General features: G+C 45.5%; 1 protein-coding gene across 3 annotated transcripts in view; it reads right to left on the reverse strand.

Moving 5' to 3' along the window:
* ZNF652 (zinc finger protein 652) overlaps positions 1-23,277 on the reverse strand; it is a 49,137-nt gene that overhangs the window by 6,627 nt on the left and 19,233 nt on the right. For 2 of the 3 annotated variants that reach the window (XM_044296990.1, XM_044296991.1), the window contains exons 2-6: positions 19,657-20,753; positions 13,424-13,450; positions 5,771-5,918; positions 4,350-4,465; positions 3,948-4,092 (exon numbers count right to left, since the gene is read on the reverse strand). In XM_044296990.1, coding sequence (XP_044152925.1) covers positions 3,948-4,092; positions 4,350-4,465; positions 5,771-5,918; positions 13,424-13,450; positions 19,657-20,607 — 1,387 coding nt within the window. In that variant the 5' untranslated portion in view covers positions 20,608-20,753. The remainder of the gene's footprint in view (positions 1-3,947; positions 4,093-4,349; positions 4,466-5,770; positions 5,919-13,423; positions 13,451-19,656; positions 20,754-23,277) is intronic. The other variant, XM_044296992.1, reaches the window with a different exon arrangement.

The raw sequence follows: 23,277 nt of genomic DNA on the forward strand, positions 1-23,277 counted from the left end.
GTGCATGTTGATAAAGTCAGCTGGCACATGCCCAATGAGGCAGGTCTGTGAACAGTACCGTACCATGAGCTTTTAATTTACTTTTTTACCAGGCCATCAGCACCTGCAATGACTGAAAATAATCTAACACAGCAATCTAACTCCTGTTATAGGTGCCAGAAAAAAAAAAAAAGGTGTCAAGGCTGTCAATCATTAGTGCATGGACAGCTTAACCACCTCCCGACCGCCTAACGCACGGATGCGTCCGGAAGGTGGTTGATTTACTCCTCCTGGACGCATCCGTGCGTCATCTCGCGAGACGCGAGATTTCGGTCACAGCCGGCCCGCGCATGCGCATCGCGGGCCGGCAAAAGTTAAAGGAGTATTTCGTCAGCAACCTGCCAGCCAATGCTGGCAGGTTGCTGATTTTTAAAAAATCCAATCAGAAGCCACATAGCAGATCATATTAGTAAATATGATCTGTTATATGGCTGCCCTGCTCCTCTGCTGGTCCTTTTCGTCGGTTGGATCCAGCAGAGGAGAAGGCTTCACAGTGAGTACACCAAACACCACATACTAGCCCCAGATCACCCCCCTGCACCCCAATTAACCCTTTGATCACCCTTTTGATCGCCCCTGTCAATCACTAGTGAAAGGAAAAAAGTGATCAGTGCAAACTGTCACTTTTTATTTTTCACTGGTATTGACCGTCAGGTTTTAGGTATAGTTTAGGCCCCTTGGTTAGGTAGTTTAGGAATCAGTTAGCGCCCAGCCCACCGCACCGCAGTCCCTTATTCGCCGATTAGTGTATCGCTAATCAGCATTTGTACTTTTATAGTATCTGGAAGTGATCAAAACTGATCACGGTCAGATCTATAATTGTATTAGTGTCACTTTAGTTCGCCCTCCACCCAAAATGCAGTGTTTGCCCGATCAGGCCTGATCGGTCGCCCACACGTGCGTTCACCCACGCCTGCCCCACTGCAGTGACAAAAAATATATATTTTTGATCACTGCACATTCACTTTACACGCGTGCGGCGATAAAAAAAAAAAATCAGTTTTGATATTTTTTTTATCAACCGCAGCGGCCTCCGGTACTTCGCTAGCCTCCCCTTTGTAAGACAGGCTTGCTTTTTTTTCTTGGGTAGTCTCAGGGAATACCCCTAAATTTAGTTGCCCAAATGTCAAACGGGGTATTCTTCTGAAGAGGCCTACAGGCTTCTGACCCAGTCGGATGAGGAATGGGAACCCTCATCTGATGAATCTAGCGGGTCAGAATACGAACCTGTAGAAAGCAGTGGCTCTCTTACCCAAAGTTCAGACGAGGAGGCTGAGGTCCCTGATAGCACCAGGCGTACCCGGCCCCGTGTCGCTAGACCGCAGGTTGCGCAGGATCCGCTTCAAGAGCAGCAGAGTGGGGCTGGTGCTGTCGGATTACGTGGTGAGGCATACACCAGCAGCGCAGCCCTTCCTGGACCTAGTACCAACACTGCCGTAGAACATGGTGAAGTAGCGAGCACCAGAAGGGCAGTTGAAGCTGGTACGGTGGCACGTGCAGTAGTGACCCCGTCGCAGCCACCGCAAAGACGTGCCCGTAGAGCCCCTAGAATCCCTGAGGTGCTGGCAAACCCTGATTGGCAGTCCCCAACTTCAGCCGCACCTGTAGTTCCCCCTTTCACCGCCCAGTCTGGCGTTCGGGTTGAGACAGCTCAGATCGGTTCGGCCCTGGGATTTTTTGAGCTGTTCTTGACTGCGGAGCTCTTAGACTTAGTTGTGGCAGAAACAAATCGGTATGCAACACAATTTATAACCGCCAACCCGGGAAGCTTTTATGCCCAGCCTTTCCGGTGGAAACCAGTCCAAGTTTCCGAAATTAAATTTTTTTGGGGCCTGCTCCTCAACATGGGTCTAACTAAAAAGCATGCAATGAAATACCACCAAATGAAAGCTCTATTAGTGAGAAGAGAAGAAAAGGAGGTAAAATTCATTTGGGTGGTAAGTTGCATGACCGAGCAATAAACGGTGAAAGTAGTGTAGTGCAGAAGTGTAAAAAGTGGCCTGGTCATTAAGGGGGTTTCAGCTAGCGGGGTTGAAGTGGTTAAACCAGGAACACACTAGAAATCAGACAGCAACTGTACATATGTCATTTAGTGCTGATTGGAAAAATATTAAAGGAGTTGACAAGGGAGGTAAAAATTTTTAGTACAGTGCTCAGGGTGGTTTAAAAAGAATCAATACTCACCACCACTGATCCCCTGCCACTCCCATTTCAATGCTTAATGGGTCCCCACTGGTCTCGGCACACAGGAAATGCCAGCTCAGTCAATCACTGGCCGAGAAAAGTATAGCGCCATGGCTAGTGATTGGCTGAGCAGGCTTCTCCTGGCATTTCCTGCTTGTGGCGACTGGACCATTAAGTAGAGAGCAGTGGAAACCCAGTTGGAACAGGAACATCAGGGTTTGAGGGATGGTGAGTTTTGATTCTTTAATATAAAACCACTCCAAACACTTTACTAAAATTTTGCACTGAACTGGACAATCCCTTTAAACATGTTGTACTCAGTACTTAATGGGACAGCAATAGATTAGATAATTTTTATTTTATTTTTTTAACTCTCACTAGTTGAATCCCACATTACTCCTGCACTGATCCTTCCTTATTTTCTGGTGCTGTACATTCACATGATGTGAGTCTATGGTCACCTGCTGCACATGCTGGCATCACCAATGAGGCCAGTAATTGTCTGCAATGGTCACATGGACATATTCCATGTCATCACTTCAGGGGAGAATGTTTGGAGAAGCTCCATTAGGGATCTCAGAGGGAATGTTAGGAGTCTGCACTTTTCAGTGGAGACGCCTCTGGTTCTGTTTCTGAGGCAGAAGGGTCAATTGATTGGGATAATTTGTCTGTTCTTGGGGGATCAGAAGGTATGTCTGGAGGAAGGTCAGTATGGACTGGTCCCTAAAAAGGGGGGCCTTTGGGGATGGGGCTAGATTCAAAGGCACTTGAGGTGTTGAAAACCAAGGAACCAGGCAGCGAGGGGATAAGCGGCAAAGTTTGAGACTTGTTAGTCACATCAGTTCGTTGTGAGGGAAAACTGGAGTCCAAGGTCTGCTGGGAACCTGACGGGATTTGCGATGTAGGAGTTAGGGTGGGCGTGGCTTGGGTTCCCGCATCTTGTGCTTCCGCTTCCAGCAGTCTGCTTCTGAATTCACACGTCCGTGAGATCCCGGCCCAGAGTCCTGCTGAGTGCAGGAGCGCACGGCGTCATCGGTTGCTATGACGCCGTGCGCTTTCTGCTGCCGCCACAGTACAGTAATACACTGGGGTATACCAGTGTATCACTGTACTGCGGCGGCAGCAGGAAGCGCACAGCGTCATTGGTTGCACTCAGCAGGACTCCGGGCCGGGATCTCACGGACGTGTGAATTCAGAAGCAGACGCCCTCCTCTTCTGGAACCTGCTGGACCAGATGTGTGACGTGCATGCAGCCTACAGGTCAATCAGTGGCAGTGTTTGTCACATGCCATGCCTGCCCAGTTCACTGGTTGGCTGAACATGGTGATGCGGCCATACCGGAGCTCAGTGCTGGAATCCTTGCACCCAGTCTGCACATATGGAAAGCAGTTGTTGGTCTTGGTGAACCCCTTTAAAGTGGTTGTTGCAAGTTCTAAAGTTATCCCCTTTCCATAAGGGATACTCAGGGGTTCCACTCCACCAAACTAATGGAGCAAGTTGCACACGACCAGTACCACAGCATTAATTCTCTGTGTGGCTGAGTACAGCGCTTGGCTACCTCCAACACTCGCACGATCCTTATTGACCCTAGTGAAGCATTGCATTTTGTGTTGTCCAAGTAATGTATGGAAGTGCTGGGTCCCCTCTTCGGTCTGGCAGATGAGCGAGTGGAGGGGTCCCTCTCATCTATGTACCGTAATACAGCAAAACAAGGGGTTACGTACCAGTGTGAGTCTTCATGTGCTCATCGAAATACTGCTTCATGTTGAAGTCTTTACCACACCACTGGCACATGAACTGTTTGTGTCCAATATGGATGCTCATGTGTGACCGTAACTGGTACTTGTACTGGAACCGCTCGTCACAATTCTGGGAACAGAAGCGCAGAGGTTTGGTAGATAGATAAAACACAATGGACACAATTTCTAATATGAGGAGGATATTGTATTTGCAAACCATAGTGTGTATCTATGTCACAGGATGACACCATGTCAAAAGTATACCAACAGTGATAACTGTGCAGCATGTGGATAGCTGGTATCGATGAACCCTACTGAGTGTCACACACCGGTGAACCTACACATGTACAGGACGGGGACAGTTAGGCATCTTATTGTTTATCTCACCTCACATCTGAATGGTTTCTCTCCAGAGTGTTGCAGAGAGTGAACTTTCAAAGACATGCTTCTCTTGAACGACTTCCCACACGTTTCACAGGTGAATGGCATATCCTTCGTGTGAGCTGTGTGTAAAGCAGAAAAAATAAAGTGCTAAAAAACATGACTTTCTAGTATTTAAAAAGTATCTGAAAAGTACAGCTGCATTTGGAGAAAACAATATACTCTTATTACTCAAACTGCTTGTACATCCTCACATGAGACAGACTGTCATAGACAGCTCCTGTATTCTGCCGATGGTGCCACCGGTGCCTGCGGGTCAGTACTGTTAGTAACCAAAATGGCACAAGATTCACATTTTAGTACTAGCAGCACTAAAAGAACGCAGTGGTCTTAAATTGTAAATCAGTATCAATGACCTGGTGGCATTACATAAGGCAGAATATTAAAGTGAGAGATCCACTTTAAATACACAAGGAAAAGGCAAACTGCTGGAGACAGTACGAGAACATATATTGTACATGAGCACGTCAGTAAAACTGGAATTTGGATCCTTTCGCTGGTAGATTTTTTGCATTATAGGTTTAGCATTGGCCATTTTGGATCGCTGTATAAAGGCACATTTTTGCAGTGATAATATAGTATCCTTTTACTGGCTGCTCTGGCTCTAAATTAGTAGAAGATCCATCAAAATCATTTCCAAGTGAAACGAGAAGAAGAGTAAGGCTACTTTCACACCTGCGTTCAGGTGTCCGCTCGTGAGCTCCGTTTGAAGGGGCTCACAAGCAGCCCTGAACGCAGCCGTCTGGCCCTAATGCATTCTCAGTGGAGGCGGATCCACTGAGAATGCATCCGCCTGCCAGCGCTCAGCCTCCGCTCCGTGAGCGGACACCTGAACGCTGCAAGCAGCATTCGGGTGTCCGCCTGGCCGTGCGGAGGCGAGCGGATCCGTTCCGACTTATAATGGAAGTCAATGGGGACGGATCCGCTTGAAGATGACACCATATGGCTCAATCTTCAAGCGGATCCGTCCCCCATTGACTTTCAATGTAAAGTCTGAACGGATCCGCTCAGGCTACTTTCACACTTAGAAAATTTTTCTAAGTTATAATGCAGACGGGCCCGTTCTGAACGGAGCCACCGTCCGCATTAATATGAGCGGATCCGTTCAGAACGGATCCGCCCGAACGCTAGTGTGAAAGTAGCCTTACAGTTTTGAGCCGCAAAATCCAATAATTTTACACAATCTGTGCAACGTGGCACATGTTGGCATCTGCTCTGAATAGCCGAGGAGAAGCATGAGGCATCTATCTCATGCAGTAGTGATCACCACCTAGTGGTCCAAATATAAACTGCAGGAGAGTTGGTATGTAATGATTAGACAGTATTGTAGTCGTTTTATGAGGGAGGTTGACGGCTGCAAAACCTACCGACAAGATGTTTGCGGACATGCGCCATTGTGTAGAATTTCTTCTCGCAGATCTCGCAGGAGAATTTCTTTTCAGCGTAGCCATGGACGATCTTTATGTGCTCGTGGAGAGACCAGAGCTTCTTAAAAGTCTTGTTGCATGTAATGCACTGTGGAGAAGAGGGCAGAAGTGAAGGAATGCAGCTCCCGGACTGTCCCATATTCATCGATGAGTACAGAGGAAAGCAACAACATTCATATCAACGGCAACATCTCGACATCCAGCCCGCGCCTCAAGATCTAATGTGAAGCTCCATTTTACAATTTAGCTCTGGTTATGAACTAGGCAATTACACAGTACCCCATCTTTATTATACATATTATATACACATTATGATTGCATTTCACTAATTTTTGGCTAAAAATCAAAATTTTCAATTGGCTTTTATTGAAAATATTGAGCTGTTGTGTCATAAAGGATTAACTGTTTTTCTAACTGTGTGACTGGTACTTTCACTTTGTGATGGTCATCTAATAAAAGGCTACTTTCACACTTGCGTTCGGGGCTCTGCTTGTGAGTTCCGTTTGAAGGCTCTCACAAGCGGCCCCGAACGCATCCGTACGGCCCCAATGCATTCTGAGTGGATGCGGATCCGCTCAGAATGCCTCAGTCTGGCACCGTTTGTCCTCCGCTCAGCAGGCGGACACCCGAACGCTGCTTGCAGTGTTCGGGTGTCCGCCTGGCCGTGCGGAGGCAAACGGATCCGTCCAGACTTACAATGTAAGTCAATGGGGAGGGATTCGTTTAAAGTTGACACAATATGGCTCAATTTTAAATGGATCTGTCCCCCATTGACTTTCAATGTAAAGTCTGGACGGATCCGTCTGAGCAACTTTCACACTTAGAATTTTTTCTAAACTATAATGCAGACGGATCCGTTCTAAACGGATCCCATCGTCTGCATTATAGGAGCGGATCCGTCTGTGCAGACACCAGACGGATCCGCTCTGAACGCAAGTGTGAAAGTAACCTTACCTCTACTGAGAGATCATAAACACTTATTTAAGCTACATTCTGTAAGATAAGGACTGAGCTATACAGAGTGCTTAGCCTTAGGAGGTCAGAGAGCAGAGATAAGGAGCCCATCAGCTCCCTGTCTGATGGAAAAGACAAAAAACCCATAGGTTGCTATTATAGCATCCATCTCGCTATATACACAAAAAAGAATACCATATTTTTAATAAAGACCAATTGAAAAAATGATTTTTAGCTCAAAATAAGTACAATGCAGTATCAAAAATAATTTGTCCCCAACGATGTACATAGCCTTTAAGGGCAAGTTCACACACACAGTTTTTATGGCAATTGTGTGAGCTAAAACAAGAAGAGGGATGGAAGAGAATGAACACATAAAGGGAAGACTTAAAGGGAACCCGTCATCAACTTTATGCTGCCCATACTAACAGCAGCATAAAGTAGAGACAGGTGAGTTGATTTCAGCGGTCTGTCATTTAAAAGTTAAAAGTAAGTGGTTGCCAAAAACATCACAATCATTGCAGACAGGGCCTGGAAAGAGAGTCCCGGCCACCTGAGAAGAGTCATGGTTATTCATAAATTCTTGCTCCCCCTGCTGAGGATTGTCAGTCTTCTACCTAGTTTTCTCCCTTTGTCTCTAGGAGAGAACTGCCAACCATCAGCAGATGGACGGGGAGAGCAGGAGATTAGGAATAACCATGACTCTTCTCAGGTAGATGTGACTCTTTTCAAGGCCTGAGCTGCAATGATTGTGATGCTGGTTCACAGCCTTTTAGTTCATGAGTGACACATTGCTGAAATCAGCATTTCTGTCACTATTTTATGCTGCCCTCAGTGAGGTCAGCAAAATAAAATTGATGACAGGTTCCCTTTAAAGGGAATAAGTCCGCTCCGAAACACCCACCAAACTAGCGCAAGCAGTTGGCTCCTACAAACCAGCAGAAAATGCACAGAGGACTCCTCCTTGAGTCCTCTCCGTTACATGCATGAGCTCAGGAGTCCTTTCAATGCATTTTACAGCCTGTTTGGGAGCACAGTGTTGGCATGTACAAAGAAAAAAACCATGATTGGACTATTCACTACTTTCACTAGTTTGGGGGGCGATTCCCTTTAATACTTCTTTCCTCTAGAAGTATTTATAGCTTTGGCTCAAAAAGCTGCCACAGAAAACCTGTGTGTGAACCTGCTCAAAATGTCTTTCTTCTGTAAAAGGCACTAAGTATAGCTTTATGAATCAGAAGAGGTATTCTCATCTCAGACATTAGTGGAATATCCATAGGCTAAACCTCTGACAGGTGCATGCCCCACCCATGTCCAGAGTGGGGGGCTGTCGCATCCAGGCATTCTGTGTTTTCATTTCTACACTATGGACACTTTGTACTTGTTAAGTTTCCTTGAAAAGAAACTGATCACAATGTGTCCCCCTGGTGAGACCTCCAGAGATCAGCTGCTATCCATGCAGCGCCACCACAGGAAAAACTAGGTATTACATACTGTCTATTCAAATCAATGGTGTGTCTGTAAAAAGCAGGACTGAACAGGTCCTCCAGAGAAAGACGCTCTCTGTAACTCCCTTCGACTCTGGTCAACAGGACCCCCAACCCCTCTATTAACCCAGAATTCACTGTATATGACAATAGTTTTTCTCTACTTTGGACGGTTGTGCCACCTAGGCAATTTATGGCATACTGGTAGGGTATGCCGTATATGTGCGATAGGTGCAGGTCCCACCTCTGGCCAGCGCTCAGCTATTTTCAGTAGTTCCATGGCACTGAATGGAAAAAGCTGCGCATGAACAGCACACACTGCATTCACAGCGAGGGCCTGTTCCTGACACAGAAGCGAGCTGCAGAGATGTGACGCGCAGCTATCGGACATTTACGACATGTCCTACTGATAAATCATATCCTGATACTGAGCCGATCACTGAACCCTAGGTCCTCTGCTCTGAGGCAGCACTACTAGGCATTGAGTCTGGTTTGATACTGATATTTATGTGGACAGATTCTCTTCAGGTTCATGGGTTGGGGGGGTCCATTGGGGACCCTCAAGTATTAACCAAAGCGAAGATCGACAACACAGTGTTTCTTGCTCTGGAGGACCTAGCATGTTCCTGAATTAGATAGACATAAGTGAACTGTGGGAAATTAAAAGCTTGCTGTCAGGCTCCAACACAAACTATAGGTGATCACTTGGGGTTTCCACACGTGGTAAGCTAGTGAACCCAGGTTATTATAAGGGGGCCCCTCAAAAAAAGGGGATATCCAAAGCAGATAACCTTCTTAAAGGACCGGGACACGCACACCGCTGCAGTCAATGACTGGTCACAGAAGTGATGTGTCCCCAGCAGTGACATACCGATTGGGTGGGGACACGTTACCACTGAGATGAGTTACTGGATGCAGCAGTGCACATGTCTCCATCTGTGCAAGAAGCTTACATGTGGGGGACGGAAGGGCTGTGAACAGAGGTTGGTACCTCGGGAGCTGGAACTCAGCAGCTGACAGCAGGTAAGTATAGTTCTCGTTGCAGATCTGGCAGGGTAGGGGTGAAACAAAAATAAAAATAAAAAAATTAACCCCTTGTGCCAAATTATTCTTTATTTTTATATATTCGATTTATAAATCTATTGATATATTTTTTAAATGGACCAGTGGACTATAAGAATTGAGAATACTGGTGTTTTAGTCCAACATTCCTCCTCACAATGATGTGCTCATGCAACATCCCTATTATGGCTTATGGACGTAAGGCCCTGTCTATGAGCCAGGACGGAGAGCCACTCAAGAGGAGCAAACATGGCATGGTGGTGCCACCTGCAGGATATGTTGGTGTACTACAAGTCAGTACATTAGCAACAATTATGAATGTGTTCTGCACAGAATCCATTGTATTTGGATAAAAACTGGCCCAGATTCACTTATCTTAAAGATGGTGTAGACTTGCACAGGCTGTCCAGACCTCGGGCTGGGTGATCAATCTGGTGCAAGGATAGACATTTTTCTCTGGCTCTATACAGTCTCTCGGATGGATCATTTTGAGATTTTTACACCAACACTGAGGTTTGCACATTTTAGGTCCGACTCCTACCCTGTGAAGCTCTGCCCCTTTGCACTAAGACTTTCCACCCCTTTATTGAGCATGTTGTCGCAAGACTTTATCAATTTCTTAAAGGGAACCTGTCACAGGGATTTTGGGTATAGAGCTGAGGACATGGGTTGCTAAATGGCCGCTAGCACATCGGCAATACCCAGTCCCCATAGCTCTGTGTGCTTTTATTGTGTAAAAAACCTGGTTTGATACATATGCAAATTAACCTGAGATGAGTCCTGTAGGTGAGATGAGTCAGGGACAGGACTCATCTCAGGTTAATTTGCATATGTATCAAATCGTTTTTTTGACACAATAAAAGCACACAGAGCTATGGGGACTGGGTATTGCCGATGTGCTAGCGGCCATCTAGCAACCCATGTCCTCAGCTCTGTACACAAAATCCCGGTGACAGGTTCCCTTTAAGTTATTTATGAAGTAATAACTTCAGCTCATCGGAGCCAATACATTCTAATACTGTACGGAGCGCTCGCTCTATACAGTATTGAAACAAAGTTTTATGCAAATCGCACAAGTAGATTCGCACATCCGTAGCCACTGCTATCCATGGGCCAAGTCTTTCATCAGGTTTGGATTACATCAGCGCCTCTTCCTCTGCACGGATTTCAGTCTTCATTGAATCCTAAGGTTCCAGAGCCCAGGCAGCATGGCAAGCAGCAGCTGACCATCCCTAAAGTCCAAAAGGTTGCAGTGCATGGTGCACAACCTTCTCACCTAATATCTCTGCTTACAATCAGTCCTGCCTATGAGACACTTCTTTAAATGTGAGAAATCCCAGGGAACCCCTTTAAAGTACTGACTGATCAAAACATACCACACCACGGAGTTGTTGGATTACAATGAAACTTTGTGTGAATGTAATGATGAATTATGTAAGCGATTACAATGTTCAAGTAAAAGGAAAAGTTTATTGGGGGTAACTGTACAATTAAAAGGCCACGTCTAGCCTTGGTACAAAATGACATATGGATGGGCATGGAGTAGGGCTGAAACGATTCATCGATTGGATAGAGTAATTAGACAAAAAAAAAAATGCAAATTTTTTCCATCGAGGATTCATTTGTGTCACGTGACCACGGAGCGAGAGTGAAGCGCTTGTTATTACTTACCGCTCCGTGGTCATCCGAAGGCCCGCACCACGCTGCACTGGATCCTGACACATCGTCATGTCATAGTGCACGTAAACACGCACTATGACCCGACGCTGATTGACGTCTGGATGCAGTGCAGCGTGCAGAGAAAAAGAGGAAGGAGCTGTGGAGCGGCGCCCCTACAGGAAAGGTAAGTATTTTATTTCACTGGCGGAGGGGCTGATCTGATGGCCCCGGGGGACGCGGAGGGGCTGATCTGATGGCCCCGGGGGACGCGGAGGGGCTGATCTGATGGCCCCGGGGGACGCGGAGGGGCTGATCTGATGGCACCGGGGGACGCGGAGGGGCTGATCTGATGGCACCGGGGGACGCGGAGGGGCTGATCTGATGGCACCGGGGGACGCGGAGGGGCTGATCTGATGACAATACCCAGTGTCTAATGAGACCACACCTGTAAAAACTTACATATCAGCCTGAGACCTAACTGCATGGAGAGTTTGCAGCAATCTTACATTTCCATCTGGGTATATTACATATGAACAGCAAAAGTTGTACTCTTAAACTTGCCAACAAGCGTCCTATTACAAAGATCCCGCAGGAATAAGCTAATGGTTTCTCTCTGCCATGTATCCACCCCCTTTCTCAGGGACTATGGCATTACATAAATCTCCTCTCAGCAGAGGCTGAAATAAAAGTGATAGGAATGTGTTCTGCTACGTATTCCTAAAGGACATCTGTTATCGAGTTTATGCTGCCACATCCATGACGCTGTAGTGTAAACTGCGCCAAGAAGGCACATGTCCCTTCTTGATGCGGTTTAGAAAACCAATCGGCAATCATCCCCAGCTGTACATACAGTGGCGTGGATTCCCACTGAAAACAAAAGAAGACAGTTCAGCACAGATTTTGGCACCAAAAATCAAGCAGATAATTAACGATCCCTTAAAGGGAAAGGCCGAACCCCAAAGTGCTTAACATAAAAAAGCCACTTGCCTATTCCTCCGATACTCTGTTCTAGCACTGAGGGTGCTTCCAGTTCCCTGTGGGCCAGATGTGTCACGACCCGTGCACAGCTGCAGCCATTCACTGTCTCCAAGTGTTGCCTAACCAGTGAACGGCTGCAGTGGTACCTGTAAAGAGGGATGCGATGTCATAATTTCAGTCCACAGGAGACTGAAAGCAGCAAGACTGGGACATGAGGCTCTGGAAAGGAGTGCTAGAGAATAGATAAGTGGATTTTAATTTCTTTAATGCCAAGTACTCTCAGGGACATGATCAAAATAGCTCTGGAGTTCTGACAACTCCTTTAAGGAGGCCACACACATTAGATGCAAGCTGGGCAAATCTGGCAACGGTATCACGGCCGAGCAATCATCTAATGTGTTTTGGGGTGTCTCGACTTGGCCCTGAAGATCGTGCTGGAGGAAAGAACAATAGGGTATGACATGCCTGACCATTGGGAGATCAGCAATGTCTCCTTCTGAAAACACATGCTTGGCTGGGCATCTTCAGATTTAGGTTCCCTGTTGCACCGCCATATGGAAAAATACAAATATTGTCCTGTAAGAAGCTTATAAAGGGGTGGTCTGGTGCCGAGAACAAATGTAAAAAATCCTATTAGGGAGCCTTAAAGGGAACCTGTCACCGGGATTTGTGTATAGAGCTGAGAACATGGGTTGCTAGATGGCCGCTAGCACATCCGCAATACCCAGTGCCCATAGCTCTGTGTGCTTTTATTGTGGGGAAAAAAAAAAAAAAGATTTGAGCCATATGCAAATTAACCTGAGATGAGTGCTGTCCCTGAGATGAGTCCAGCATGAAGGAGCCCAGCAGCGCCCTGCATGTGCTAGCTCGCACATCACAAGATTACAGCGCTCTGGCTGTCTGACGTCGGGGAGCAAGGAGGAGATTCTGAGGATGCGGGGCGGGGCGGTGCTGGGCTCCTTCACACTGGACTCATCTCAAGGACAGCACTCATCTCAGGTTAATTTGCATATGTATAAAAACGTTTTTTTTTTTTTACACAATAAAAGCACACATAGCTATGGGGACTGGGTATTGCGGATGTGCTAGTGGCCATCTAGCAACCCATGTCCTCAGCTCTATACACAAAATCCCTGTGACAAGTTCCCTTTAAGTTATTAGTCAGACTGGAGAGCAGATACTCTACAGCAAAACACTGTATCTGGAAAGTCCCTGAAAGAAACAGTGTAATGCTTCGTATCCCCTGTGGTGGCGCTGGGTAACTAGGGGGCGGTCCAGACTACACGGCTCTGCCTTCTGCAGTCTCCTAGTATACTAGACATTTGCTGCAGCTTCCACCGCCACTTGTGAGAAGTCACATAAGATCATGAAATGATGAGCTGTTTCAACAAGAATAAATGCAAATGAATAGCCCGGTGACCACCCACAGCAGTCCCCGGAAGCCATTACTCACCATCTTTTTGGCCATATTACAGGTACCCTGTTTGAAGGAAAGAAGTTTTACATATGCGGCCGTGGGAATGACCAAAACATAAACACGTCTGTGCTGAGGGTTAGTGTGACATATGTACATGGGCCATGCCTACAGAAACATCTTCTCTAAATAGGACCAATGTGTGGCTCTCCAGCTGTAGCAGAACTAAGAACTACTATTCCCAGCAAGCCTTGCTGCGACAACTGGAAAGCCACAGGTTGGAGACCACTGGTCTAAATCGGGGATCAGCAACCTTCGGCACTCCAGCTGCTGTGCAAGTACAACTCCCAGCATGCACACATGATTGGCTGTTCTTCTTACTCCCACATAAGTGAATGAAGCATGCTGGGAGCTGTAGTTTCCGAGCAGCTGGAGTGCCGGAGGCTGCTGATCCCTGCTCTAGATGGTCATAAATGGGTATATTTTGAAAGGGTTCTACAAGATTAGAAATCAAACTTGTCTAGGAGCCCAAAGCGGTAATTCAGTCCAGAGTGAAGATGCACAAACACATGCAAACACTGGACTTGGGGCAATGCATCTATTTCAAGGGGTTGTCCACATTTCTAAATAAATTAAAATGGAAAAAAAGGAAATGCTATACAATGCAAAGAAATTATATATATATATATATATATATATATATATATATATATATATATATATATAAATAATCCACACGACTCGTCTCACCACTTCAATGCAGCCAATCAGTGGCCTCAGCAGTCACGTGTTAACAGCCATGATGCCACATAACCACTGAGGCCACTGATTGGTTGCAGGGATCACATGCTGAACTGGATCAGCAGGTGAGGTAAATAGTATATTTCTTTTTATATATCATTTGCTGTTTTTTTTTAAAATCATTTTTAGATGCTGGATAACCACTTTTAATGTCAAAATCTAGCACAGCAATAAATAAAGAGTAATCTCCAAATTCTCCACTTGCAGTGTATGTCAAACCTTTGAACATCACTTATATTTAGAATGAATCTACATAGAAAGTTAAGTATCGTTGTAAATACACAATACTACTTATAGTGGTCGTGGCCTATGCTATACCCCAGAGCTGCGTTCACAGTTCCGCTGGTTGTCACTGCAAACGGCCAATAATAAGCGGACCCTAATAATGCATATGTTCCTACCTAACCTGAATGCGTTCTGTCTGGTGTAAAGTGACTAAAGCAAGCTCTGCATAGACCTTGTGCCAGGAAGGAATGCTGAGAGAGGTGAGCACCGAAGCCAGCAGAATTATGAATGCAGCTCTGGACTGGTACAGTCAGGTCTATAAATATTGGGACATCAACACAATTCTAACATTTTTGGCTCTATACACCACCACAGTGGATTTGAAATGAAACAAACAAGATGTGGTTTAACTGCAGACTGTCAGCTTTAATTTTAGGATATTTACATTCAAATCAGGTGCAGGAATTACAACAGTTTGCATATGTGCCTCCCACTTGTTAAGGGACCAAAAGTAATGGGACAATTGGCTTCTCGGCTGTTCCATGGCCAGGTGTGTGTTATTCCCTCATTATCCCAATTACAATAAGCAGATAAAAGGTCCAGAGTTAATTTCAAGTGTGCTATTTGCATTTGGAATCTGTTGCTGTCAACTCGCAAGATGAGATCCAAAGAGCTGTCACTATCAGTGAAGCAAGCCATCATTACTGTTTGGAACATTCTTAGGGCTCTTTCACACTTGCGTTGTTCTTTTCCGGCATAGAGTTCCGTCGTCGGGGCTCTATGCCGGAAAAATCCTGATCAGGATTATCCCCATGCATTCTGAATGGAGAAAAATACGTTCAGGATGCATCAGGATGTCTTCAGTTCAGGACCGGAATGTTTTTTGGCCGGAGAAAATACCGCAGCATGCTGCACTTTTTGCTCCGGCTAAAAATCCTGAACACTTGCCGCAAGGCCGGATCCGGAATTAATGCCCATTGAAAGGCATTAATCCGGATCCGGCCTTAAGCCGCATTACGGGATCCGACGTTTAGCTTTTTCTGAATGGTTACCATGGCTGCCGGGACGCTAAAGTCCTGTTTGCCATGGTAAAGTGTAGTGGGGAGCAGTATACTTACCGTCCGTGCGGCTCCCGGGGAGCTTCAGAGTGACGTCAGGGCGCCCCACGCGCATGGATGACGTGATCGCATGGACACGTCATCCATGTGCATGGGGCGCTCTGACGTCATTCTGGAGCGCCCCGGGAGCCGCATGGACGGTAAGGATGCCGCTCCCCCGCTCCCCACTACTACTATGGCAACCAGGACTTTAATAGCGTCCTGGCTGCCATAGTAACACTAAACGCATTTTGAAGACGGATCCGTCTTCAAATGCTTTCAGTTCACTTGCGTTTTTCCGGATCCGGCGTGTAATTTCGGCAAATGGAGTACACGACAGATCCGGACAACGCAAGTGTGAAAGAGCCCTTAAAAACAAGGAACGCACCAGTGAGCTCAGCAACACTAAAAGACCCGGAAGACCACAGAAAACAACTGTGGTGGATGACCGAAGAATTCTTTCCCTGGTGAAGAAAACACCCTTTACAACAGTTGGCCAGATCAAGAACACTCTCCAGGAGGTAGGTTCATGTGTGACAAAGTCAACAATCAAGAGAAGACTTCACCAGAGTGAATACAGAGGGTTCACCACAAGATGTAAACCATTGGTGAGCCTCAAAAACAGGGAGGCCAGATTAGAGTTTGCCAAACGACATCTAAAAAAGCCTTCACAGTTCTGGAACAACATCCTATTGACAGATGAGACCAAGATCAACTTGTACCAGAGTAATGGGAAGAGAAGAGTATGGAGAAGGAAAGGAACTGCTCATGATCCTAAGCATACCACCTCATCAGTGAAGCATGGTGGTGGTAGTGTCATGGCGTGGGCATGTATGGCTGTCAATGGAACTGGTTCTCTTGTATTTATTGATGTGACTGCTGACAAAAACAGCAGGATGAATTCTGAAGTGTTTCGAGCAATATTATCTGCTCATATTCATCCAAATGCTTCAGAACTCATTGGACGGCGCTTCACAGTGCAGATGGACAATGACCCAAAACATACTGCAAAAGCAACCAAACAGTTTTTTAAGGGAAAGAAGTGGAATGTTATGCAATGGCCAAGTCAATCCCCTGACCTGAATCCGATTGAGCATGCATTTCACTTGCTGAAGACAAAACTGAAGGGAAAATGCCCCAAGAACAATCAGGAACTGAAGACAGTTGCAGTAGAGGCCTGGCAGAGCATCACCAGGGATAAAACCCAGCGTCTGGTGATGTCTATGCGTTCCAGACTTCAGGCTGTAATTGACTGCAAAGGATTTGCAACCAAGTATTAAAAAGTGAAAGTTTGAGTTATGATTATTATTCTGTCCCATTACTTTTGGTTCCTTAACAAGTGGGAGGCACATATGCGGACTGTTGTAATTCCTACACCGTTCACCTGATTTGGATGTAAAACCCTCAAATTAAAGCGGACAGTCTGCAGTTAAAGCACATCTTGTTCGTATCATTTCAAATCCATTGTGGTGGTGTACAGAGCCAAAAATCTTAGAATTGTGTCGATGTCCCAATATTTATGGACCTGATTGTATATAATGTATCTACAGAGTTTTTCAACTTTTAATGTAGATTAGTAGTTTTATTTTATATATGAACTGTAAAATAGCTGACACCCACTTTTGGCTAATTTTTTTACATTTTGAAAGTGTATACTGGAAGTACTTCTTAGGGCTCTTTCACACTTGCGTTCTTTTCTTCCGGCATAGAGTTCCTTCGTCGGGGCTCTATGCCGGAAGAATCAGTTTTATCCTAATGCATTCTGAATGGAGAGAAATCTGTTCAGGATCCATCAGGATGTCTTCAGTTCCGGACGGAACGTTTTTTGGCCGGAGAAAATACCGCAGCATGCTGCGCTTTTTGCTCCGGCCAAAAATCCTGAACACTTGCCGCAAGGCCGGATCCGGAATGAATGCCCATTGAAAGGCATTGATTCGGATCCGGCCTTAAGCTAAACGTTGTTTCGGCGCATTGCCGGATCCGACGTTTAGCTTTTTCTGAATGGTTACCATGGCTGCCGGGACACTAAAGTCCTGGCAGCCAAGGTAAAGTGTAGTGGGGAGCAGCATACTTACCGTCCGTGCGGCTCCCGGGGCGCTCCAGAGTGACGTCAGGGCGCCCCAAGAGCATGGATCACGTGATCGCATGGCACGTCATCCATGCGCATGGGGCGCTCTGACGTAATTCTGGAGCGCCCCGGGAGCCGCACGGACTGTAAGTATACCGCTTCCCCGCTCCCCACTACTACTATGGCAACCAGGACTTTAATAGCATCCTGGCTGCCATAGTAACACTGAAAGAATTTTGAAGACGGATCCGTCTTCAAATGCTTTCAGTTCACTTGCGTTTTTACGGATCCGGCATGTATTTCCGGCAAATGGAGTACACGCTGGATCCGAACAACGCAAGTGTGAAAGAGGCCTTAAAAGAGGTCCTTCAGGATTAAAATAAAATTACTGAAAACTTATTACCACCTTATTATAAATATATTCCCAAATAACTTTCATTGTTGATAATGGCTCGTTTTGTCTGGGGAGCAATCATGAGGGGAAATACAATGGCCACCATCCTATTAGTACACACAAAACCTGTCCTAATCACACAACAGGACAAGTTACTTCAGAACACTGAACTAAATGGCTACCTCATCATCCTCTGCTATACTTGTCAGGGATTATGATCCTTAATACAGATAAGATCTTCAGCTGAATCTCTGTAGGAATAGAGATCATAAGGAGGCATAAAGTACAGAGAGGACAGACTGTGGTAATGGAGAGTGCTGCTGCTCATTAGCCACATGCACACCTCCTCTCTGTACTTGATATGTGTCTCCTCATAAACTCCATTCCTACAGAGATTCAGCTGAAGATCTTATCATCTGTATTTAAATAATCCCCGACAAGCAGAGAGGAGGATAAGGCAATTCTTTAGCTCAGTGTCCTGAAGTAACTTGTCCTGCTGGGTGATTAGGACAGGTTTTGTGTGTACTAATTGGACAGCGGCCATTTATTTCACCAAATGATTGTTCCTTAAACAAAACAAGCCATTATAACGAATGAAAGATATTTGGGAATATATTTATAATTAGTGATGAGCGAAGCAAGCTTCATATTCTACATCCGAAGTCGCTTCGTTCAAAACTTCGGATTAATGCTGTACGGAGATCCGTCTCGGTACAGCATTAAAATGTACGGGTTCCAACAAGCGGAAGTCAGTTAGTCGCGAAGTCAGGCAAGACTATGTTGAGTAATTTCGGGAGTTGATTTTTAAAGTGGAAAACCACTTTAAAACTTGGAACCGAACTCGGCTTCAGTTCAGAGGTACCAGTTGGAACTGAAGATGAGTTCAGTTCCAAGTATTTTCAGTAATTTTATTTTCTTAATTCCTGGAGAACACCTTTAAAGGGGTTTCCAGGATTTTCATATTGATGACCTATCCTCAGGATAGGTTATCAATATTAGATCGGTGGTGGCCCGACAACCGGCACCACCGCTGATCAGCTGATTAAAGAGAATACCAAATTAATATTCTAATCCTGGAAAACCACTTTAACGTATAGCCCTATTGTGTCCAGAGATGCCTATACAGCCATACACCCCTATATAGCCAGCATGTACCAAGAGTGTCCTTTTCACAGTATAGGAATAGAATAGTCTACTACACTTTCCTATGCAGAGAGACAGTAAAAAAAAAAAAATATCTGTTTACCAAATGGTGTACAATATATTTTTTTTTTTTTACGGGCACCATATGTGCCAGGCGGCGTATATGTTGGAGATCATCCCAACATATAATTCCAACATAGATACTTAAATATCCACTAGTGACATCAAAAATCAACTGGACTTGCTCACAAATCTTGAATAAGTTGTATTACTTATTCAAGAGTGGTAAGAAAATTATTGTACCACCAGAGAATTTTCCTACAAGAGAAGAAGAAGCCATCTGAATAAGGTTCTGAAAGTCATGACAATTTCCAGTTGATATTGACTTGCCACTATCACTCCATCTGCTCTATAATCACTAGATGACTTTGATCCCCCTGGTGTTCTGCAGAAAAGACTCAAATGACCATGTGAAAAAACCCTAAAGGTAGGGCACGGCATACATGTCAATCATGTAATTAAGTTATGTTAGATGGTGACATACCTGAATGTTCTTCTCACAGTCTGTCTGAAGATGGAGGGACAACTCACTCTCCAAGACAAACTTCTTGCCGCACTTATCACAAATCTGCATCCTCCGGTGCGTAACATTCATATGCTTTTCCAGATACCATCGCGTGTTGAACACACGTGGACATTTGTCACAAGTTAGGGTCTCTTTCTCCTCACCCTTAACCTTGTCAGTTGGAGATTTAGGCTCTTTGGGTGTCTTCTTCTTCCGTTTGGGGGCTTCACCACTTGTAACTTGTTCATTATTGGGATTATTGGCCAGTGTGGATCCGTCACCAGCCACCATGTTGGAGTTCTCAGTTTTCTGGTCCTGGTTTACACATTCCATATTGGTCTGATCACCAGCAGGACGAGATTCATTTTCATCATCCTCATTGCTGTCCTGATCATCGTCTCCAGAGTCACCTCCATCCTCATCGCTACTGGTCTTCATGTGTGAGGGGTCCTTGCCAACACCTTTGTCTCCTTTGGAGACATTTAAGGTTTGGTTATTAAGGTTCACCTCTACAATTATTTGCTCTCTTTTGTAATTCACATCATCTTCATCTTCTTCCTCATCGTCGTCGTCATCATCATCGTCGTCGTCATCATCATCGTCGTCATCCTCCGATTCTCCTGAATTTTGTCTTTCGCCTTTAACGGGTCGAACCTCAATAGGTGGTTTACTGTCCAGATAAAAGGGTTGCTGCTCAGGCTTAGTGTCCATCATAACAGGATAAGGTCCACTTGTTTCTCTTTTGAATTGCTTATTTGAAAGATCAAGTTCTTGACTTGTAGCATGGTAAAACGGAGGTGGAACGCTAACTCGCAGTGAGTCATCAAGTCCCATTCCAGAAACATCAGGAGGGCGACCATCCAGCAATTTTTGGCAGGAGTTGGCTGCTTGACCCATTGGGTCAGGCTGTAGGTTTGAAGGACGCAACATTTCTGAAGGTTCAAAGAATTACTGTTAAGTTTATAGAAAGATGTTCATAAGACACTGAGTTGTTGCTTTCTTTTTTTTATAACTTTTTTTTTGTATTTTAGGGACACAGGGCCATGCTACATCTTTAGATCCACTGAAAGGCTTGCCTGCAAAAAACAAAACAAAAAACTATTATTTTATAGAATATTCAATTACAGAAGTCTGAATATATTTCAAGGGCTTGATCAGTGTATCAGAATTATAATAAAAGTGGTTCTCTAGAAACAGCGGCAATCTTGTCCATGGTCTGTGGGTTGTGTTACAATAGCTAAAACGGTCCAAACAACAAGTTGTTACTGGGAAAAACCCCACACCTTTAATAAGAACTACACTCGAGTCATTTTTACCACAGAGAACAAAACTATTACCATAGTTTAAAGGGGTTGTCAGAGCTGAACCCAGACATACCCATATTTTTACCCAGGCAGCCCCAGTAAGATGCCCCTTTGCCCTGTGCTCCGATGTTAACATTAGGGGGGCTGCCTGGGTGAAATTCTGGGTATGTCCGGGTTTAGCTCTGAACCTGGACTACCCATTTAAGAGGGGGGGAATCCATGAAGTGAACATGAATGGCAGAGAGAAAGGAGCTACCATAAAATCAATCCAACATCCAATCAGCCCAGGTCCGACACCCCACATACCTGCTGGTCAGCTCTGGACCTACACAGCTCCATCCACAGGGCTACTCCCTCTGCAGTGAATGGGAGCTGTGTAATTCTAGTGGCAGAGCCAATAGATGATCTGCAGGGGTTGGATCCTGAGGATAGGCCCTCAATATTAACATTCTGGGTTTCCAAGTTACAGCCTTGGGGCGGCATTATTGTACCTCATGGAAAATCTGCAGCAGTTTACCACAAAATGCAGAAAGTACAGGTGACGCACATAAAATCCATGGGGGGCATTTATCCATCTATTTATGCCACTTTTGTGGCATAAATAGGTCATAAAATTAGTCGGATGCCGTGTGTGGTAAAACCTGCGACTTTTCTCTGTTCACGCCACTTTTTGAGTAGCAAGAATAGTGAGCCTGGCTTATTTATCCCCTTCCACATAGATTTTTGGCGTGGAAAATGGCTTAAATCCATGCCAGCAAGGGGGCTGGAGTACAATTCAGGCTGTCACAGGGCCTGCCGGACTAAGTACCAAACATACATAGAGGCCTGTGCCTCTACATAACTTTGGCGCTTCGCCTGGCAGCACAGAGAGACTCAAGACCGGATTGGAAAACTTTCGTCCCCACATGTTCTTCACCCTGTACCTGTCATGAAACCACAGCATCTAGTGGTAAACTGCTGCCTTTTTGCTGGCCAGCTGCAATACGGAAACTTTAAGGCTCATGCACACAACCATATGTATTTTGCTATCCACAAAACACAGATCCGCAACAAACTAAAAAAAAAAGACATCTGTGTTGCATCAGTTTTTTTTTTTTTTTTTCCAGATCCATTGTAACAATGCCTGTCTTTGTCCGCAAAATGGACAAGAATAGGACATGCTCATGCTTTATTTTACAGAACGGACATAGAATACAAGTGGAGTCATTTCCGTTTTTTTCAAGCCCCATTGAAATTAATGGTTCCGAATATATACCTGTTAAAAAAAAGGAACAGAAACGGAAGAAAAATACATATGTGTACACGAGCCCTTATGCAACTAACCAATCTGGCTAAAGTGGACATATAAGCTCATGGTGGCCCTTCGACAAACCACAGGCGGCATGAAATCCTGACAGGCTCAGTTATTACAGAACTACTAAACACTGAACGCTGCACCTAGAAACCTCACCTGACAGAGAGAGGCTCACATAGTAATGCCATATCCTGCGGATACACCACAATATCTTTGCTGGAATGAGGGGGTGTCCCACAATGTATATTACCTGTACCCGGCCCTCTCCATCAGTGTCACAGGCATTAAAGGGGTGTCCCACAATGTATTACCTGTACCCGGCCCTCTCCATCAGTGTCACAGGCATTAAAGGGGGTGTCCCACAATGTTTTACCTGTACCCAGCCGTCTCCATCAGTGTCACAGGCATTAAAGGGGGTGTCCCACAATGTATTACCTGTACCCGGCCCTCTCCATCAGTGTCACAGACATTAAAGGGGGTGTCCCACAATGTATTACCTGTACCCAGCCATCTCCATCAGTGTCACAGGCATTAAAGGGGGGTGTCCCACAATGTTTTACCTGTACCCGGCCGTCTCCATCAGTGTCACAGGCATTAAAGGGGGTGTCCCACAATGTTTTACCTGTACCCGGCCGTCTCCATCAGTGTCACAGGCATTAAAGGGGGGGTCCCACAATGTATTAGGCTACTTTCACACTAGCGTTCATAGGTCAGTTCGTGAGCTCCGTTTGAAGGAGCTCACGAGCGGACCCGAACGCCTCCGTCCAGCCCTGATGCAGTCTGAATGGAGCGGATCCGCTCAGACTGCATCAGTCTGGCGGCGTTCAGCCTCCGCTCCGCTCGCCTCCGCACGGACATGCGGACAGCTGAACGCTGCTTGCAGCGTTCAGCTGTCCGCCTGGCCGCGCGGAGGCGAGCGGATCCGTTCAGACTTACAATGTAAGTCAATGGGAACGGATCCGCTTGAAGATGTCACCATATGGCTCAATCTTCAAGCGGATC

Source organism: Bufo gargarizans, chromosome 6 (assembly GCF_014858855.1).
Source record: "Bufo gargarizans isolate SCDJY-AF-19 chromosome 6, ASM1485885v1, whole genome shotgun sequence".
Classification (NCBI taxonomy): domain Eukaryota; kingdom Metazoa; phylum Chordata; class Amphibia; order Anura; family Bufonidae; genus Bufo; species Bufo gargarizans.